Source organism: Macaca mulatta, chromosome 12 (assembly GCF_049350105.2).
Source record: "Macaca mulatta isolate MMU2019108-1 chromosome 12, T2T-MMU8v2.0, whole genome shotgun sequence".
NCBI classification, from domain to species: Eukaryota; Metazoa; Chordata; class Mammalia; order Primates; family Cercopithecidae; genus Macaca; species Macaca mulatta.
In genome coordinates, this window is record NC_133417.1 from 48,589,411 (window position 1) to 48,610,478 (window position 21,068).

The 21,068-nt window shown below is 37.6% G+C and overlaps 1 protein-coding gene across 1 annotated transcript in view; it reads left to right on the forward strand.

Moving 5' to 3' along the window:
* Positions 1-21,068, forward strand: part of ARHGAP15 (Rho GTPase activating protein 15) — a 629,252-nt gene that overhangs the window by 482,533 nt on the left and 125,651 nt on the right. Inside the window, exon 12 of the mRNA NM_001258096.1 lies at positions 8,583-8,717. Coding sequence (NP_001245025.1) covers positions 8,583-8,717 — 135 coding nt within the window. The remainder of the gene's footprint in view (positions 1-8,582; positions 8,718-21,068) is intronic.

Sequence of the window (21,068 nt, forward strand, 5' to 3'; positions counted from 1 at the left end):
TCTATAGAGTACAAAAAGCCTTTGACTGAATGGAAATAAGAACAGTGTTGGAAGCTCTGAGTAAGAAAGGAATTAAAGAAATATATATGGGTACCATCAAATACATCAATTCTTTTTTTTATGATCCTCACTGAAAGAAAAAAGTCTGTTCATTTTTGTTGCTGTTGTTGCATCTGAACAGGACTACCTTTTCTCAGCTACCTAAACAAAATATCTAAAAGCCTGGAGAGAAGCATAATGTCGCTAATGTCATTTTATAAGGTAGAATTATGCATGGAGTTATGATGATGGGAAGATGTTTTATGTTATGCCATTATAAATTAAAAATGCACAAAGCAATGACATGTTTGTTATACTTTCCATCTGTGGTGCTTGCTTCACAAGTTTCAGTTGTACCTATTTATTATGTTATTCTTTACATTCAAATGAAATCTGAGGAGAAATAAAAATAAAACAGTCTTGTTCCTGACTCATTTCCTGTACTGGATAGAGGAGAAGACTGTTCCACCTCCTTCCAAGAGAGTAACTAAAGATATTTCATATCAGCCTGTGACATGTGCAAGCTTCGGCCTTGTCAAATAATTTCCAAAGATATGCACACAACATGAAAGCACACAGAAAGCAAGCTAACATGGGGTGCCGAAGTGGCCCATTAGATATTCAGAAATAAAAGCTTTTTAAAAAAAGTTTTAAAATCTTAGAAAGTTTGTGGTTACTTCCTTCCTCCCTCTTTCATAATTCAAAGATGCCACAGAAAACCAGATTTTGTAGACCAGGTGGTAATAGAACCGTCTATCCTGTGCATAGGTCTAACTGTCTCCTCTTGCCAGAAAGGAACCATTTTCAAACATAGGACTCCTAAGAGCTTCCTGGAGGTTACTGTAATAAATGGTATGAAACAAATCTCTTTGATTTTGCATACAAGGTTTCATATTTAAAACCACTTTGCTCCTTCCTCTTTGATAGGTAGCATGACTATAGACAGTTGATTGGACTTGGGTTGAGTTTTTCCTGAGGATGTTTCCAATGTTCTCTTGTAGTACTTGGAGTCTCAGGTGATGGCAACCATGCAATATTTCTACTTTATACATAGTAGTTGTACAAAGAATGAGTATGAAAATGGCAATCATGATTTTATTGTTTGTCTGGAGACCACACTGGAGAGTATTCTGCATGTTTGTAGAGCAAATTATTTGAAATAGGTTAAGCCTGAATAGGCAAGCAATTTTTCAACTAATTCCAGCTTCAAATGTATTCTCTGAATATTGGTAATTATTTTTCTTCAAATGGAATTACCTAAAGAACTAACCCTGTTGTTCACTGTGTTTCACAAGTGTAGCATAGCCCTTGTGTCGAGAAGATGTATCGGTATGATCCAGAAATTTGACATCGTCTTTCTCTGCCCAAAACCTTAGGGCATTGTATTAGTTTGCTTGAGCTACCACACCAAAGTACCACAGACTGCGTGGCTTAAACACCAGAAATGTATTTCCTCACAGTTCTAAAGGCTGGAAGTCTGAGATTAAGATATCAGTAGGTTGATTTCTCCTAAGGCTCTCTCCTTGGTGTATAGGCAGCCGCTTTCCTCCTGTGTCTTCGCATGGTCTTTCCTCTGTGTGCACCCTAACTGTTGTTATAAGGACACCATTCATATTGGATGGGGGCCCATATGACTTCATTTTACCGTAATTACCTCTTTAAAGATCCAATCTCCAAACATAGTCACACTATGAAGTATTGGGGTTAAGACTTCAACATTTGATTTTGAGGAATGGAAGAACACAATTCAGCACGTAACAGACACGATGCATATTTTTGGGTGATATATTTGTTCTTTGAGTTTGTCCTGGCTTGCCCCCAAGGACAAAATAATATGATTCTAGGGAAGAGTAACAAGATGTAAAATGTCCAGAACTTTATCTATATTCACTTTCTGAGCACCTGATGAAGCCCTCTCCTTTGAGGAACATAAAGCAGCCTCAACAGCTGTAGCTTTAAAAACACAATGCCCAGCATGTAGCCTCCTTCCATCTCTGTTTGTTTGAAAAAAATTGAGTGAACAAACAAATTAACTGGCCAACAGGTTTAGTTTTCTCAGATAATATCCTCAATGAAGTCTCATGTTACAGCCAAGGTGTGGAAGGAGGAGCTTTAGCCAGTGCAGCAGAGAAAGATGCTACTTTTTGCACAGGGTTGACATCACCGTGTTTGAGAATGCAGAATCTCTCTAATCCACCAGAAATCAGACCGAACCATCACTTTCAGGAGCCAGCACAGCAGGAAACGTGGAGCTAGTTGAGTGATTCAACCAACTTCCTTTTGATCCATTCCTTTAAATGCTAAACTAAAAATCTTCTATATCCTTATAAGCAGTGTCGTTTTATCTACATTAATATCTAATCTTTCGATTTGATTTTAGGGCCAAACATATTATGTTTTGGATCGATCATCCCTCTGGTATCTCTTTCATTTGGGATGTGACTTTCATGTATCCAGCAGGCCTTTTAGATAAGAGACCCAAATGGTCATCTGTGCTGGAAGCAGGGACATCATCCTTTATGAGAGTTTCATAGTGTAACAGGTTCTTTTCACTGTATTAATGAGATCAGGGCTATTGTCTCTGGGAAAACTAGGGTGTCTTTTCCTCCTTTTAACATTGCAACAATAAAATAAAAGTTGGAAAGAGGTTTTAAAAGTGCTATCAAAACTATTACAAGGTAAACAAGCACTTGATTTTCAACATATAAAGAAGATTTTCTTTCTTGACTCGGTTACTCTTCTACTCAGGATAGTCCAAGTGCAAGCACATTTCAACAAAGACTAGGTTAAGACAGTTTGAGTCTAGTTAAAATTGAACCTGATATCACAACTGCTGGTTATATATACCAATATCTACATAGCAATATATAATACAAGAGGAAAGGGGTAAACTCATTTTTTTTTCCTTTGATACAGAGTCTCACTCCATCACTGAGGAGGCTGGAGTGCAGTGGCGTGATCTTGGCTCACTACAACCTCTACCTCCCTATTCTCCTGCCTCAGCCTCCTGGGTAGCTGGGATTACAGGCCTGCCACCATGCCTGGCTAATTTTTGTTATCTTTAGTGCAGACAGGGTTTCACCATTTTGGCCAAGCTGGTCTCAAACTCCTGGCCTCAGGTGATCTGCCCACCTCAGCCTCCCAAAGTGCTGGTATTACAGGCATGAGCCGTTGTACCTGGACAGTAATGAAACTCTTAATGATATTTAAATGCCCCCTTTTCCTTGGAAACTACCATTGACCTACTATGGCTATCAAAGGTTCATCTTTCAGTTCTTCTTTTTAAGAAAAATTGCTCCTAATAGCTACTGTCAAATTTTTTCTTTCAAATATATCTTTAAAGCTTGATATAAATAAGTTTTTTTTTTTTTTTTTTTTTTTTTTTGAGACGGAGTCTTGCTCTGTCGCCCAGGCTGGGGTGCAGTGGCCGGATCTCAGCTCACTGCAAGCTCCACCTCCCGGGTTTACGCCATTCTCCTGCCTCAGCCTCCTGAGTAGCTGGGACTACAGGCGCCCGCCACCTCGCCTGGCTAGTTTTTTGTATTTTTTAGTAGAGATGGGGTTTCACCGTGTTAGCCAGGATGGTCTCGATCTCCTGACCTCGTGATCCACCCGTCTTGGCCTCCCAAAGTGCTGGGATTACAGGCTTGAGCCACCGCGCCCGGCCTTGATATAAATAAGTTTTTACTTAAAATATGCCCTAAAGACTCTTCAAGAAAGAGCATTTCAAGATAACCTTGTTTGGGTACAACATTTAGGTTGTGTGTGTATGTGTGTGATCTCATAAAAGTCACATGGTATTTGCATTGTAGAGCTTAACCTATCTTTAATTCTGTTTATATGCTTTAAGGCAAAACCATAACCAAAATGAATTTAAGATAACCTAATTAGAGGGCCAGGAGAAACCAGCACAGATTAAAAGGATTGTGAGACATTGTGGTTCAACCAGACGTCTTCCTAGGATTGGACTATAACATGTGATATGCTTTGGCTCTGTGTCCCTACCCAGATGTCATGTTGAATTCTGTTGAATTGTAATCCCCAATGTTGGGGGAGGGACCTGGTGGGAGGTGATTGGATCGTGGAGATGGATATCCCTCTTGCTGTCCTCGTGATAGTAAGTTCTCACAAGATCTGGCTGTTTAAAAGTGTATAGCACTTTCCTCTTCACTTTTTCTCTGCTGCTGGCTATGTGAAGATGTGCTTGCTTCCCCTTCACCTTCTCCCATGATTGGAAGTTTACTGAGGCCTCCCCAGTTATGCTTCCTCTACAGCCTGCAGAACCATGAGCCAATTAAACTTCTTTTCTTTGTAAATTAACCAGGCCCAGGTAGTTCTTTATAGCAATGTAGTTTTTGTTGATCCCATTCAAGAAACTGCATCACACTGAGATAAATCCTCTAAAACAACCAGGCTGGCTTACAATGTTTGTTCAATGTTTCAGTTGCCTTAGTCTCTTTTTTATTTTACCATTTTGGCCTTTATTCACCTGCCTCATTCTGGTGACATATTGGATATGTTTGTTTCCTTATGCTTTAACATGTTTTTCAGATACATTTTCCCATTTGATACCAACAATTATCCTTTTATCTTCATTTTACAAATAAATAAGTAAATAGATAGATATACAATGAATTAGTGGTAAATCCAGTCCTGGAATGGGTGTTTTGTATGGCCTTTTTCCTACTCTATCATATTTCCTCTTCACTCCATTGCTACCTAACAATTTGCTCCATCTCTGCCCATTTCCTAATGCAGTTGCTTTTTATTACCAATTTGTTTTGTATCTGTTTTTATAAGAATCTGTGCCTTCTACAAGTCAGTAATTACCAAAGATGAGAGTCAGTTTACAGGTAAAAGCATAGCCTCAAGTAAGACATTTAAGGGTAAAATGTAAAAATTACAATCTTGACATAATAGTCAATCAACTACCATTCGCAATTACTGTTTATTTGCCTTTTCCCTTTCTGCTTCTGCCAGCCAAGATTAAGTCTGAACGCAGTGATTTTAAACATAGTGGGGGCTTACTGGCTCTTTATCCTGGTTTCATCACTTGGCAGTCATGGGAAAATTGTTCAATCTACCTATGCCTCACTTTCCCTATCTGTAAAATGGATATGATGATAACAGTAGCATCTTCCTCATTACCTTGCTGAAAACATTAAATTAGATAATGAACGTAGAGTACATAGCACAGCCCCTAGTACAGTGTAAGCTGTAAGTAATTGTTGGTTATTGCTTTCATCGCAAAGTACCCTGAATGAGTTCATATGGATTTTGTTCTATAAAAAGTTATGATTTTGTCAAGAATAATTACCAACTCTTAAGTTCATATTAAGGAAATATTAATATGTGTGTATCTAATTTTCCCAGTTCCCTGCCCACCTATGGTAAACTTCATAAATCTTTGTTGAGTGACTTCTATAGACACTTATAAACTTCACTATAGTGGCTCTCAACCAAGAATAATTTTGCACGATGGGGAGATACGTGGCAATCTCTAGACACAATTTTTATCATCCACACTGGGAAATACTACTGGCCTCTAATGGATTAAGGTCAGGGATACTGTTAAACATACTAGAATGTAAAAGACAGCCCCCACCACAAAGAATTTTCCAGCCCCAAATGTCAATAGTGTGGTGCTTTTGAGAAACACTATTAGAAAAGGGAAAAGGATAAGACATCATCACTGTGTAGAATCTAGTTAGAAAATGCTTATCAAATAATGCAAATACATTTGCAATATGCCTGTTAACACCAGGATAGGGTTATGGTTAGTTCATCTTGAAGACTGGTTGGCTTTATGAGAAGGCATACTATATGGACATAACTTCATGTTTAGATAAACTACAGTGACCTTGCAAAATTTGCCTTAACATCATCTGGTTTACAAGGGATCTTAACCTTGGTTGATTATGAAAACTTGATATAAAAATTAGCATTGTATTTCAAAATACTCTTTCCAACTATTTGCCATATTGCCTATTTAAGCTACTTGCTGAAGGGCTACAAATTATTATTATTTCTTTAAATGGAAACTACATAGGAATCTATAGTAGGAATGTTGGTTTAAGTGATACAGTTATTATTATATGGTATTTTAAGTAGATATAATCAAATGGTCAAATAGTATCTATTCATTGGTAAATTTTCTTTATCTATCACTACATTCAATTTTCATGTTCACTTGAATTAACTGATATTAATGTGGAGATGAGTAATATTAATGCTGTTTTCCTTTGGTTAAGCCATTATTTGTTGGTGGTGGTGTTTCCTTCGTCAAGTTAAAATCATTCTCTTTTTTACCTGCTGAACACTTTCCTTTAGCAATTTCAAACTTGTGCACCAAAATGGCATTTTGTGTTGGACTTTTCTGATAAATTTTTGGTTGAGATATGTGTGTGTGTGTGTGTGTGTGTGTGTGTGTGTGTGTGTGTGTGTTTTCGTGTGTTTAGGTTTCCACTTAAAGTTCAGTGCCAAAGCTACAGTACTTATACATTTTCTAAATGTGTTTTAAGCAATAAGTTGTACAACATTTTTAGAACATGTGTTAAGCTATTTCTCTAAGAATGAAGCTCTTAACAAAACATAAGCACTCTGCATGAGATCTTAGCAGCAAAGTGCTTAAAAGATAAAGTAAGAATTGGTACCATGGGAAGAACACCAGCTGTAGAGCACACAGGTCCATTATGAGAAGTATGGTAGTGGGTAGGGAGAAAATGATTTAATCAGGAGTAAAACCAATTTTATTATAAGGGCACGCAGGGGGTGTGGCACCATAGTGAGAGGGACATTTCAAAATATCTGACAGATTTCAACAATGTGAAAACCCCGTTCTTTAAAGTGACAGTAAACCCCATCAGGTCTCCCTTTTTGATGCTATTGTTAACAGTTGACTGTTTAAAGCTGGCCTGCTAAGATGCTGTCGGCCTATTTCAATAGTGTGTAGCCAAATAAAAGACTAATTGTTGAAATACAATCAATCAAAAATGATTGCAGGGCAGAAAGAAGGTCTCCTCTGCTGATTTTGTTGTGGATCATATTATTGTGTTATGATTGAGGTAGGAATGAAGACTGAAAGGAAAGATTAGCCCATCTGAAATAAACAGATTCACCTTCATGTCTTCTCTTTGCAAACACACTGTTGAGCAGGAACACCACTTACTATAAGCCTTAGAAGCGATCGTTCATTTATTTAAAAAAAAAGATCTGCTGAAGATTTGGGCTAATATTTTTAAAAGGACATGAACATTATTAGCAAAACAGCCCATGCAGAGAATCCCTACAGTGACAATTCTCAGCTTTTCTTACATTTTGGTGCAAAATGCTCCTCTGCATTCATAAAACTGACATCCAAGGGACATGTGAATGCGAGCCCAAGACATCAGTAAAGAAACAAATTTTCAGTTGACCAAATACCTCAGTGTTTGCCAGGATTCTCAGCTTTTCAGTTAACCCCCAGATTGTCTAAAATGATTAGTTTAAGTTTTCATGAAGCCCAGAATCCAAAACCTTTTCCATGTTGCCCGTTTAGAAAGACAAATCGTCTGGCTCGACAGCAGTGCCTTTGTACCTTGCTTCCTTTTCATTTTATGTCAAGATGTCCCTTTCAGACGTGAATGCATCCACTTCTTGGGTGAGACTAATTCCAGACATTCATATTGAGGGTGAAAAGGACAAAAATAATTGCCCAGCACACTTTATTTCTACTACAACCTTCATTTTGGCTTTTACTTGCTTTAATATTTCAACATTTCCACTCACTCAAGCTTCCCAAGCAAATACTTCTGTTGTTTCTAAAAAGAGTTGGTAAGCACTTGTGGTTTGTCTTTAGTGTGTTATCATTTTTGACAGCTTTGCATAGCCTACGTAGGCCAACAGGGGTCTGTCTAATATTGTTGCTGGGCATATTTTCCTCACTGAGATGAGAACTAAAAAAAATATATATATATTTTGAAGCAGTAAGAAAGAATTAATATCCTTTCTCACTCAGTATTCTATTCCTTGCTGACTTTATATTCAGGCAAAAAAAGGGAAAAAGTGTTACCCATTATTCCCTTGTACATAGCAAGGCTAACACATGTAAAGCAATAACTCATTTTCTATTGCCATGTTTAGCATATGTCTCCTGTTGGCTCAGCAAGGCCTTTAGGCTGGTCCCTTGAGTCGGCCATCATTGGCAACTCTTAGCCCCTCGGCCTCAAAACCAAATAGCTTTGAATCATGTTGAGCTGTGATGCTAATTTTCATACTGATGCATTATGGGAATAAATGTATCTGACATACTGTGTCAATGGCACTGTCTCTTTGTGTCTCTTGTTTTTTTGTTAGCTGCATTCCTACAGATGGTATTCCATTGAAAATGTTCCCTGCCTACGGAAAGAGGGAGGGAAAAAAAAAACATGCACAGCACCAAACCTCTAGGTGCAGAAGGCTGTTAACGGTTGCTGATGATAGTAGGCAAACATTAACATAATAATTAGTGTCTTGTAATTGTTTCATTAAAACCAGTTGTTCCATTTCTCCTCGTGTTTTCCCAGAAGAGAAGCTGAATTTGGACGACAGCCAGTGGGAGGACATCCACGTTGTCACCGGAGCACTGAAGATGTTTTTCCGGGAGCTGCCTGAGCCGCTCTTCCCTTACAGTTTCTTTGAGCGGTTTGTGGAAGCGATCAGTAAGTACCTCACAGAAAAGGGCAGGTGGTGGAATAACCTGACATCCTGGAATTATTAAGTAAATAATAAGAATGATTATAATAATAATCATGGGGAACAGATAGTATCCCCGATGCTCCATATCTTACGTTTTCGTTTTGTTTTGATGGCTTGTTTTATTTCTGGCCCTGCAGTATTATCTGAGGTGGGTTTTTTTGTTTTGTTTTGTTTTGTTTTGTTTTATTAGGAAAAAAATATGACATCCTATTTAGGGTAGTCAATTTAACTAAGCGTCCTCAAATGAAAATAGTGTCTCATCAAATCTGCTTTAAAGGGTTCACCGTGTGCACCCCTCGTCTCTGCCTTTATACTTTCAGAATTGCAATGACTTTGAATACAAAGGGGTCTTGAAAAGAACCCTAAGTGAATTAAATATTACATTTCATGAAATATGTGTTAAATTATCAACTAAGACATCATGTTCTCTTGGTTCACTCACCCTTCACCCACTAACACTAGTAAACAGCCATAATTTGCTTATGAGCAGTGTGATTATCAAATTAAGTAATGGCAAGTTTCTTCTGTTAAACTGGTGACGTTATAAGAGAGTGAGTTATATCTATTACTACCCAGTAGTCATTGTACACTCCATGAAGCTTCTTTTTCTGTTTTTTTTTTTAATTCATAAAACACACACACACTTAAGTAAAAGTGAATAAATGAATGAATAAATCAATGAAAATCTTTTCCAAATGCAAGGGTACTTGTGCTATTAATCCTTCGAGAAGCAACTACTGGTATGTCTCTAAATTTAATATCTTAGGGTATGCTTACTGTAACTGTGACAGCTTGGGAAAAGTTTCCTGGCAAGCCAGCTGATTTAAGGAAGAAAAAGAAAGAAGAAAGAAAGGTAAAATTAAAAACTTTGCAAGCCTGGCAGGAGCTTAATTAAAATCCTAACGAGACAAATCTCCAAGAAAAAAAAAAATTGCTGTACTCAGGAGGTCTGATCTTGGATGGCTGGGTGTACAGTGTTCCCATTAGTAGAAGTGGAGATTTGGGGGTCCTGTGATGGAAAACAGCCCCTCAATATGCCCTCTAATTCTGTCATTCACAAAGCCTTCACCCTGTTTAAAGATCAGGCAAAATGGTATCAAGTAAAAGAAGAAATTTCTCTCCCAAGGTCTTGTTGCTTGCTCAGTTTCAGATTTTGTTGTTGTTATTGCTGCTGCTGTTGTTGTTGAATGTAGTAACAACACTCTAACTATGGGTTTTGAGTTGAGGCTGGAACTCTTATCCCTTGTCATGACTTCATCTCATGAGCCCTCTACTTCTTCAGAAGAGCAATGTTTCATAGTTAAGCAGGCTCTCTTAACTTCATTTGAAAAGAAGAAATAAAATATAAACAAGCGGGCATTTCCGTAACAGCTTTTTCTGATATTCTGTCTTGGAACACCCAATCAACTTACAATGCTGGGACAGTGTTCTGGTAGGAAATTGGAGGGACTTTGCGTTTAGATGCCTATTTCTGATTGTGTACATTTAAAGAAGTCATATAAATTTCACATCATGATCTCCACACATTCAAGTGAGGATGATCTCATTTGGAAACTTACTTCGGTATGTGCTATTTGGGGGCTATACTAGGATAACCATCATTTAAGCTTCTTTTAGTTCACCTGATTCTAAAGATATTAGGAAAGTCATTTTCTTAGCTTGAGAGATATTGAAAGCAGGCCCTCAGAACCCACATGAGAGTATGTCCTTTGAATTTCTCTAAGGAGTAGGATCATCTCAGGGATATTCTAGACTTAAGTCCAAATTGTATAGCATTTCAGAAATATAGGCATGATAAGAACAGAACATGGCAGAGTTTTGAGGCAGGCAGCAGACTATTGGGATTGATGGCTCTGGCAAGGGTTTCTGCCAACACCTATAAAATGGGTTATGATGAGAATGAATAAGAAAGTGCCTAAGAAAGTCCTTTAAAAATGTAAGAGGTGCACAAACAGTGCTAACAATGTTTCTCCATATGAGCTTTGTTTGACAATGTAATTTGGAAGAGAAGAGAGAGACTTCTTCCTTCATTGTTCAAGGCAAGGAGAATCAAACTCAGCGTTATTGTGTCGGGAGTTGGTTCCTACCGGTGGGTTCATGGTCTCCCTGACTTCAAGAATGGAGCCGTAGACCTTCTAGGTAAATGTTACAGCTCTTAAAGATGGCACGGACCTAAAGAGTGAGTGGTAGCAGGGTTTATTGTAAAGAGTGAAAGCACAAAGCTTGACAGGGTGGAAGGGAACCTGCGCGGGTTGCCGCTGCTGGCTGGGGTGGCCAGCTTTTATTCCCTTATTTGCCCCCTCCCGTGTTCTGTTTCTGTCCTATCAGAATGCCCTTTTTTCAATCCTCCCCATGATTGGCTACTTTTAGAATCCTGCTGATTGGTGCATTTACAATACCCTTGCTAGCTACAGAGTGCTGATTTGTTCGTTTTTACAATCCTCTTGTAAGACAGAAAACTTCTCCAAGTCCCCACTCGACCCCGGAATTCCAGCTGGCTTCACCTCTCATTATGGTCTGAAAGTTTGTGTCCCATCAAAATGTATACGTTGAAGTTCTCACCCCCAAGGTGATGGTATTAAGAGATGGGGGCTTTAGATGGAGATTAGGTCATTAGGGCAGAGCCCTTGTGAGTGGGATTAGTGACCTTATAAAAGAAGCCCAAGAGAAACCTGTATCTTCTTCCACCATGTGATGGTACAACTAGAAGTTGCCATCTATTAGCCAGAGAGTGGGCCCTCACCAACACATTAAATCTGCTGTCAACTTGGTCTCATACTTCCAAGACTCCAGAACGGTAAGAAAGAAATTTCTGTTGTTTATAAATTGCTAAATTTATGGCATTTTTTATAGTAGGCCAAATGGACTAGGACACTCAGCAGCCTTGCTTCAACTCACAACCGAATAGTAGAATGTCATTATTTTTTAATGTGTAAAATGGAGGGATCATAATGGGGCTCAGAAATATGTTATGATGTTGGATGTTAGTACATTTACTAACCCATGTGTTTTTTATACAACCTTGAAGCTAGTCCTTGTGTTCTAAACCTAGGAAAAACTGTAGGTTGTAATTCATATTTAAATATTCTTAAGCAATGAGAGAATGGCCACCTAGTTTCTTGGCAATGGTAAAAACCACACCAAAGGAAATACTTTCTCTCCATGTGTACCAATTGTATTTAAAAAATCTTTCAAAATTTTAAGAACATTTATACCCCATTGCAGGGCTTTATCATAGCTTACATAGCCTCTTGTAAAAATCTATACGGTGAGAAACTCAACAGATCCACTCACGAGTTTTTGGCTTTATATGTAAAGGGACCAACTAGGTAAAGTAAATTCACAGGAGAGGATGAATTGAGGACAAAGAGGGCCAGACCCAGCCTCTTTGTCCTCAGATTCTAGTTCTTCCCTTTTATTGTCTGTACCGTAGGAGGGTTGGTCCTAGCCAGCTATATTTTGCAGATGCTTTTTTTATTAGTGGTGTTCTTTTCTACTTTTATTTCAGATTAAGAAGGTACATGTGCAGGTTTGTTAGCTGGGTATACTGCGTGATGCTGAGGTTTAGGGTACAAATAATGCCATCACCCAGGTATAGAGCATACTACCCAACAGTTAGTTTTTCAGCTCTTGCTACCCTCCCTCCCTCTCCCATCTAGTTGTCCCCAGTGTCTATTGTTGCCATCTTAATGTCCATGTGTACCCAGTGTTCAGCTCCCATTTATAAGAACTTGGGGTATTTGGTTTTCTTTCTCTGCATTAATTTGCCTAGGATAATGGCCTCCAGCTGTATCCATGTTGCTCCACAGGACATGATTTCATGTTTTTTTATGGCTGTGTAGTATTCTGTGTGTATGTACCACATTTTCTTTATCCAGTCCACCATCATTGGGCACCTAGGTTCATTCCATATCTTTGCTATTGTGAATAGTGCTGCGATGAACATGCAAGTGCTTGTGTCTTTTTGGTAGAATGATTTGTTTCCTTCTGGATATATACCCAGCAATGGGATTGCTGGGCCCAATGGTAGCTCAGTTTTAAGTTCTTTGAGAAATCTCCAACCTTACATGTGCTCTTGAGGTGCTATTGCACCCGGTCAAAGCCACTGGAAGGAGATAGCAGAAAGAGAGAGAAGACAAAGGCCAGCAGTTTATTAGTTTATCCCCAACCCATTCACTCTTGCCACCCATTTGCCTCAGGTAGCTTTTCTGCCTGAGGCTCCTTCTGCTTTACAGCTTCAGCTTTGACCAGACAGGCCCCCTCTGGTTTCAGCTCCCATCTGGTGACACAGACTCTCCTTTCTTTGCTTTTCCTGCCTGGAGAACGTAGTGGCTTCCTGGTGTGTCTACTTTCCTGGTTACTCCACTCTTCCTTATCTGGTTCTCAGCTTCTTCTTTATATGGGCAGCCAATTCTCTGCATCAAATTAATTCCCTCTGTTGGTGTAAATACTTAAAATGGTTTCTGTTTTTTGGTTACACACAAGTAAAATATCACGTCAGTTGATGTCATGGTACATGTTGTCATAACATTATTTCCCTTTTTTATTACCCCCAAGTTCAGTTTGTGACGCGTTAACATTTTTATTTGGCCCCAGATTGGGAGATCTGTTACCCTTTCATGGAAGAGTTAAAAGGTGGTTAGACCCAACGGAATTTTGCATCCCACTGGAATACTTTGCATCTGAGGAGAAAATGTTATTTCTAGTACAAGCAATTAATGACCACTGGTGCCGTCTGAATAATTTTTATTATATGTTTGAGAGTTATCACATAGTCCAAGAAGAGTGAACAGAAGGCATTTACTTTTTAAAATAATTTCTTTTTGGACCAAAAAAAAACCCCATTAATATCATAAGACCCCGCAATTGCCATAGTAATCCCTTGTCTGATAATACTCATTGGGGTAACAAAAACACTAGGGATTGTTTTATGTCTCAGAATCCAAGTACAGCAGCTATTGATCTGAAATTCTATACTTGAGGTCAATCCAATTGGGTCACCTGCAGGTTATTTCATGGGGATTTAACCCACTGACTGCAAGGACTTAATTCCCGGGAAATGACTTGTGCTGAAGGCATTATTAGTACTGTAAATGTGAACTCAGTAGAAGAGCACAGCCAGGGAGTTTTATGATAGGTGATGCAATCTTGTGGCTAGAGGCCTGCAGGGGTCCAGACATTTCCAGTAGATCTAAATCCTAGGAAATGTACTAACTTTACCTCTGTTCCCATCTTTTTCTTCTGGTAACTCTACAGATCCAAAGAAAAAACACAACAAGCAATGTTTTTTTCCGTTTTAATGTCTGCATTTTTCCAAAGTTCCTGAAAAAGAGAAAGGGAGGAGAAAAACCCATTGGAATTTCTAATAATTGTCTCATTTAATTCTCAAAATAAGAAAGCAGGAGATATTGGAGAAATGGAAAGATCATCTGCACAATAATTTCTAGCTCATAAAGTTACTATGAGAATGAAATAGAACAGTATTTTCTTACTCCATGTTAGGCACTCAGTAAGCGATTTAAAAAGAAATTAATTTTTAGAAGAGTTCTAAATGCACATCGCTCAAAAAACTAGACTTGGCATTCAAATACAAACATAAATACTTTGTGTCATTGTATATTGCCTTGAGCAATAGCTATTGCCAAATATCTGTATTTTATATAATCCTACAGAAGACCCATATGTCCCATGTCATCTTATATAAGACTACAACCATTTTTTCTACATTTTAAAAGCTGAATTTAGAATTAAATTAATGGTCAGAAATTTCAGTATTGGAGTTTTAGGTTAGAAATAAAGTTGAACCTTCCAAGAGTGAGTGATGTTTCAATATTTAGTACTAGATATTAAAAGCATTCATGCCTTAAATGTTGACTTCTCTGAGTACATTTTAACCCTGCACTCTGATTTCTATGATCAATTGCTCAACATCTTTTGAAATTTATTTATATGTACACAAAGTTACTTTTCTATTTCATATGAGTAACTATTTTAATTTTATTAAGATTCTTATAATTATTTACTTGATCAAATTACAATATTCAACAAACAAAAATCTTACAGAAGTTAGGATGAAAAGCAATGGATTGGGCCCTATCACATCATATCCCCTGACCTATTCATGAGAGGAAACCTCATTTAATGATTTTAATTTTTATCTCTTCTGGTTACTTTCATAACTCTAGATAATATCTCTACTTTTGATTTATCAAGCACGGATAATGTCCGTTACCTAATATTGTTTCATTCTACTCCACTTCTTTTAGTATATGGTAGCCATATTATTATAATTGTAAGCTAAATAATATGCCTAAGCATCTTTTTATTGTTTCATCAACATTCAACAATATCGGCTAATTTCCATTCACAAGGTGAGCATGTACTCCTTCCCACCCTTTCCTTCACCTTTCTATAGTTTATTTTTAATTTTTAACAATGGAAGATTTTTTTCTAGCTCTACTAGAATTGGCATACAATGAACTGCACGTTTTAAAAGCGTAACTTATCAACGTTTTGACAAATGTATGCACCACCACCAAGATAAAGAACATCTCTATTATTCCCAAAAGTTTCCTCTTAATCCTTGGTAATCCTCTTTCTTTCCCCTTTCCACCTGCTCTGCACTCCCATCCCAAGCCACCACTGATCCGCTTTCTGTCACTATCGATATATTTACATTTTCTAGAATTTTATATAAATGGAATCATACAGTATGCACTCTTTTGGGTGGGGAGTTTTTTCATTCAACATAATTATTTTGAGATGTATCCATGTTATATTGAGTTCATTTTTCATTAATGAGTAATATTTCATTATTTGAATATAACACAATTTGTTTATTTGTTGATGGATATTTGGGTTTCTAGTCTTTGATTGTTACAAGTGAAGCATTTACAAATCTGTGAACATTTATGTACAAATTTTTGTGTGGACAAATGCTTTTAGTCTTCCTGGTGATACTTAGAAGTAGAGACCTTTTCCATATGGTAGGTATATATGAAGTTTTTAAGAAATTGCTAAGCTGTTTTCCAAAGTCATTGTACCATTTTTCAATTCCTGTCAACAGTATACGAGAGTTCCAGTTTCCCCACATCCTCAGGAACACTTGGTGTGGTCAGTGTTTTTAATTTTAGCCATTCTATGTGTGAAGTGGTATCTTGTGGTTTAATTTGCATTTCACTAAAGGTTAATGATGCTAAGCATCTTTTCATGTGCTTATTGACCATTCCATTATTTTCTGCAGTTAAGAAACCTTCTACATTTTCAAAAAAATTGACTATTTCTTTGCTATTGAGTTTCGAGAGTTCCTTATATATTCTCAGTGTTAGTTCTTTATCAAATATATAACTTGCCAATATTTTCACCCATTCTATGGCTTTGTTTTCCTTCTTTTAATAGTGTTTTCAGAAGAGCAGACCTGTTTAATTTTGATAAAGTCCAGTTTGTCCATTTTGTCTTTTATGGATCTCGCTGTGCCTTCGTGCACTAAAATTATTTTCTTCAACATCTGTTCTGTTGTCTCAGCCAGTGAATTTTTTTTAATCTCAGGCATTGCAGTTATTATTTTTAGAAGTTTGCATTTTTAAATATATTCTGTCTTAAGGTGTTTAATTTTTCTCTAGCTGTTTTAGCTTTTGATGCATAATTGTACATATTTACGGGATAGAATATGATGGTTTGATACATGTCTACAATGTATAACAATCAAATCAGGGTATGTGAGCTGGCAGTGGTTGATTTGTTGAATTGTAAGTTTCCAAAGTTGCCTTTTGTATACAAAAATAACTTTTCCTCCCACTCCTGGGCAATGTTCCATATATTTTTCATTATTAGAATGCAGTCAATGTTAACTCCTTGATCAAAAACAATTGTATGGTTCCAGTACTGTCTCTTTTGTGTTTTTTTTTCTGGCTTGACTAAGTAAATATTATATCTAATAGTAATATATAAAAACGTATGAACATATATATTGTGTTCATCTATATATACATATACATATGAATGCATGTATGCGTAGGACACAGAGATTAGGCAAGTCGGTGCTCAATTGAGAGAGTAATGATGTTACATACAAGTCTTCAATTTAAAGGCCACAATCACACATGCCTTTGAAGACAGGGTTTTTTAAATGCCTGGTTTTTTAAATGATGATTAAGGAGTAAAACAAGTTGCGAGAAATGGCACCCATAAGATCAACTGAGCACCATTGAAATGCAGACTATTAGTCACCAAACATAGAGATTATCCTATGCCTAGTCCTTAAACAGAACTCATATCCCTGTCTATACATCAGTCACACCATCATCATGTAAAAATAATTTAAGTTAAATACATTGCCCTATGGCAAAAAGTACCTATTGCATGTTCTAATGGTTTTTTCCCCCTATGGCCTTTATTCCATTTTGCCTTTACAGTATATTTTCAATAGGTAATTGGGGGTGGGGGGGGGAAGCCAGTCAAGTATATCTGCAAATATTTTCTTTACTCTTGACTTTATCTTGCCCTTTGGTCAAACTATTTCTGATGCATCATCAACTCCATGATGACACTCTTTAGGAGAAAAGAAACAGAGCTTGCAAGGCACTTGACTAAAAACAGTCGCTAAACCTGAAAGCATGATAGTGACAAATTGCCTTAAAACCAGAGAAAGAGCAGGGTGTAAAGGTTCATCACAAAGAAACCAGAGATGTAAAAATAATACAGTATAAAAATATCCTCTATTGCACCATTTCAAGGAAGTTTGAAATTGAATCAAAGGTAATACAAACACTTTTTTTTTGTTGTTTCCACTGCAAGCTAACATTCTCACAGACTTGGTATTTTTGTTGTGGTTGCTTTTTAATGTGTGTGTGTGTGTGTGTGTGCACACACACATGCAGAAATTTTATGGCTAATGCCTAGCCTGTCTCTTAACTCGTTCTAATTATATTCATAATTAAATTGAAAAAAAAATACTTGACTAGAGCCAAATGGCTTGCACAGGTGTCTTTTTGTAGGAATGGTTTAGTGCTAGATGATAAACTACTGGACCTCCATCTCCTTAATTTGGCTTAATGAAAAGTCCTTTATAAGTAAAACTAGAAGGTGATTAAGAATTAAAATTGGGCCTTGACTCAGAAATTAACTGAATGGTAAGACATCACCTCCATTAGAAAATGTGGCACTTGTCTTTTTGCTTTTCCTTAAAACTTTTATTTTACTCGCACTCCTTTCTTCCATCTACTTAAGGTCGCTTTTTCAAAGCAATAAACTCTTCAAGCTGAGCAACTGGCCAGGCAGCCTTCATGAGTCAGCTTCCCTAGTATCCTTACTTTTACTGAATAGACCTACTTTTAAAAAACAGATAACAAAATGCAAAATTTCTCCTCAAAACTTAAGTGGAAATCAGTTATCTTGACCTATTCTTCTAATAGTGGAATTGAGTGGCTGGTTTTCACTGCCTGTTATCAACTTCACTGCATCAACAGATTGTAATAAAACTGAAGCTTGGGAGGCCTTCTATCCTACCCCGAGGCTTCTGCCTCATTTCTTATGCCTTGCTTGATACCACATTGTGATCACCGCTGATGAGTCTTCCAAAATATCTGCCCACTTACCCCCAACTCTGGCTCAGGCCATCTCTAGGAGAATGAGCTCTCCTATTTCCCATATTCATTTTTTTCTCTCACCCAACCCAGCATGATTCTAGTTCTAAAATACAGGCAAACTGATATAACTGGCTTGCATTTCATTTTGAGAAAAATCCAAATTCCTTCCAAGGTCTTCAAAGTCATTTATGATCTGGTCACCCAGAAGCTCTCCAACTTCATCATTTACTGTTCCCTGCCTTGCCCATTGCATTCCAGCCCATTGGTACCCTGGCTCTTCTTTGAATACTCCAAGCACACTGAAGGTCTTTGCTCCATCTCTCTACTGAACACACTCTCCCAGACTGCTACTCCCCTGTCAATTCCTCAGGGAAGTCTACTCTCATCAGCTAAGCTAAAATTTCTACCTGCACCACACACCACCACCTCTATTCAAATCCTGTCTCCACCATTTACTATCTAGACCTAGAGCAAATATTTAACCGCTCTAGGCCTCCATTTCCACATATATAAAATGGAGGGAAAAGTTATATCTTCACCATGGCAATTGTAAAAAGAATTTCATGAAACGCACTTATTTACAGAGTCCCTCGCCACAGTATCAAGTTCACTGGTATTATCATATTAGAATATAATCAGAGTGTCCTTTAGATAGCAGTCTCAGAGGACCTTGCTGTTCATTCTCATTGATCTTTCCACTTCTCTGGAAAAGCCATTTCAAATTATTGTCTTAAAGCAGCCATCTTCATTCTGCTTTAATATTTTGCTTTGAGAATTTCACACAGCACCAAACATGTTTAAGATAATATGACAGGATATTCTCTTGCGTCATGACCCAGGGATCCCATTTCCTTTATCTCATGACATTTCTCCTTTGTTCTGCCGGCTGTTGTCAAGCCCAACCCCACTTGGATGGTCCAAAGCCTATGACTTTATTATAGAACTTATGCCTTCATCATAATCCAGATGCTATCCAGCTTCTCCGACCAGAGCTTGCCTTGCTTCTACTAAATATTAGCAAATCTGTGATGTTCATGGTGGCACCAGAAGAGCCAACTCCAAAGTGATGACTTCTCTCAGTTGGGAAATTTGTAACATTGTAAATCCCAATGTAGATCCCAAAATGTTAAGAGTTATCAGCTGAACACAGGGACAGACAGACACACATACAAACCACACACACACACACACACACACACACACACACACTCACACACACACACACACACTCATTCTCCAAACTGGAAATGTTTCACTTTTTCTTTCAGTTGCCACACAATATTCTAGCTTTGAAAGTTAGACTTTTAATTTTTTAATTATCTCAAAAGAACTTTCATATTAACCTCACGTGAACTTTTTACTTTTTTTTTTTTTTTTTTGAAATTTTTTGTAGAGACAGGGTCTCACTATGTTGCCCAGGCTGGTCTCAAACTCCTGGACTCAAGCAATCCTCCTGCCTCAGCCTCCCAAAGTGCTGGGATTACAATCCCGAGTCACCATGCCCAGCCTCATGTGCTATTTTCAAAGCCTGTTATGAAATAAGAATGGAGGCTTTACCCATTTCTCTTGTTTGCCCACATTCAGTCAGACATTCTCATTTGCTCAAGTGCTTGTCCTTTCTCCAGCCCTCCTCTGTCAATAAAAGAATTTTCCTTAAATAGCTTCTAGGACTATCATAAGCACCTTGAATTGTGGCTTTTCTTCATCTGGCTCATTCCTATTGCTCTGCAGAGTTAAACATTAGATGTGATGGCTCCTGGAGTACTATAAATTTCCCAGGGGAATTCTGCTTATGTTGGAACGGTGGAATATCCACACTGAGAATTGCCATGTGGTTTAGAGAAAGGAATTTCTCCCTAAGGATAGGCTCATACATTTTCTACCTACACTTTCTAAACAGAAACATGGAAAATAAATACACTATTATAGAAAATAGTGGTGCTGGTTTAAGAGTAAAAGTAATATGTTTGGAAGGATGAAGGCAGATGTGTGTATATATGTGTGTGTGTGTGTGTGTGTGTGTGTGTGTGTGTATTCTATGAAATATAAAAAAATTATATTCAATAATTATGAGTGTTTTTTTGTTGGTTTATTTATACTTTTCTATTTAAACGTGTAGTTCCTCCCACTTCCAACCATTTCATTACATACAACACCTTTATTTTTCAGAAATTGGAATTCTAAAAGATCAAATACCTGAGTCCATGATTACTGTCTAGCCAGACAGTTAGTTCTTGGCCCCTTTCCTTTTTCTTCTCACCTTGAGTGTCCAGCAGGTGAAAGGTTGACCCTTTCACATTTCCAGCCCATTCCCCTGCCAAGTAACGGATGGGCAGATCTAATTAGTACCATCTGTCCTGCTAGTTGCAGGTGGTTGCTGTCTTACAAAGAGATGAAAGCAACAATCTTTTGAGCTTTTCTTCCAGGTCCCTAACTCTCGGCACAATGGTAACATTACTATTTGACACCTTGTGTGTATTATTCTCTGAATATCTAATTGGCGTCTAAGAAGAAACCATTACCTCATTGAAATATTCTTTGGAAATTTTTATGTGCTTGTGTCGTGTTATAAAAATGTTTTAGAAAAAGTCGTCAGGAAAAGAAGAATGATCCTGAACAAATATTAGACCCAGAAAGACTTCAGAAGGTCCTTTCTGTAAGCTTGGATTTGTGATGCTCAGAGCTTCTGAGAGCTGGACCCCCTCAGTGTTAGCTGAGCAGAAATCT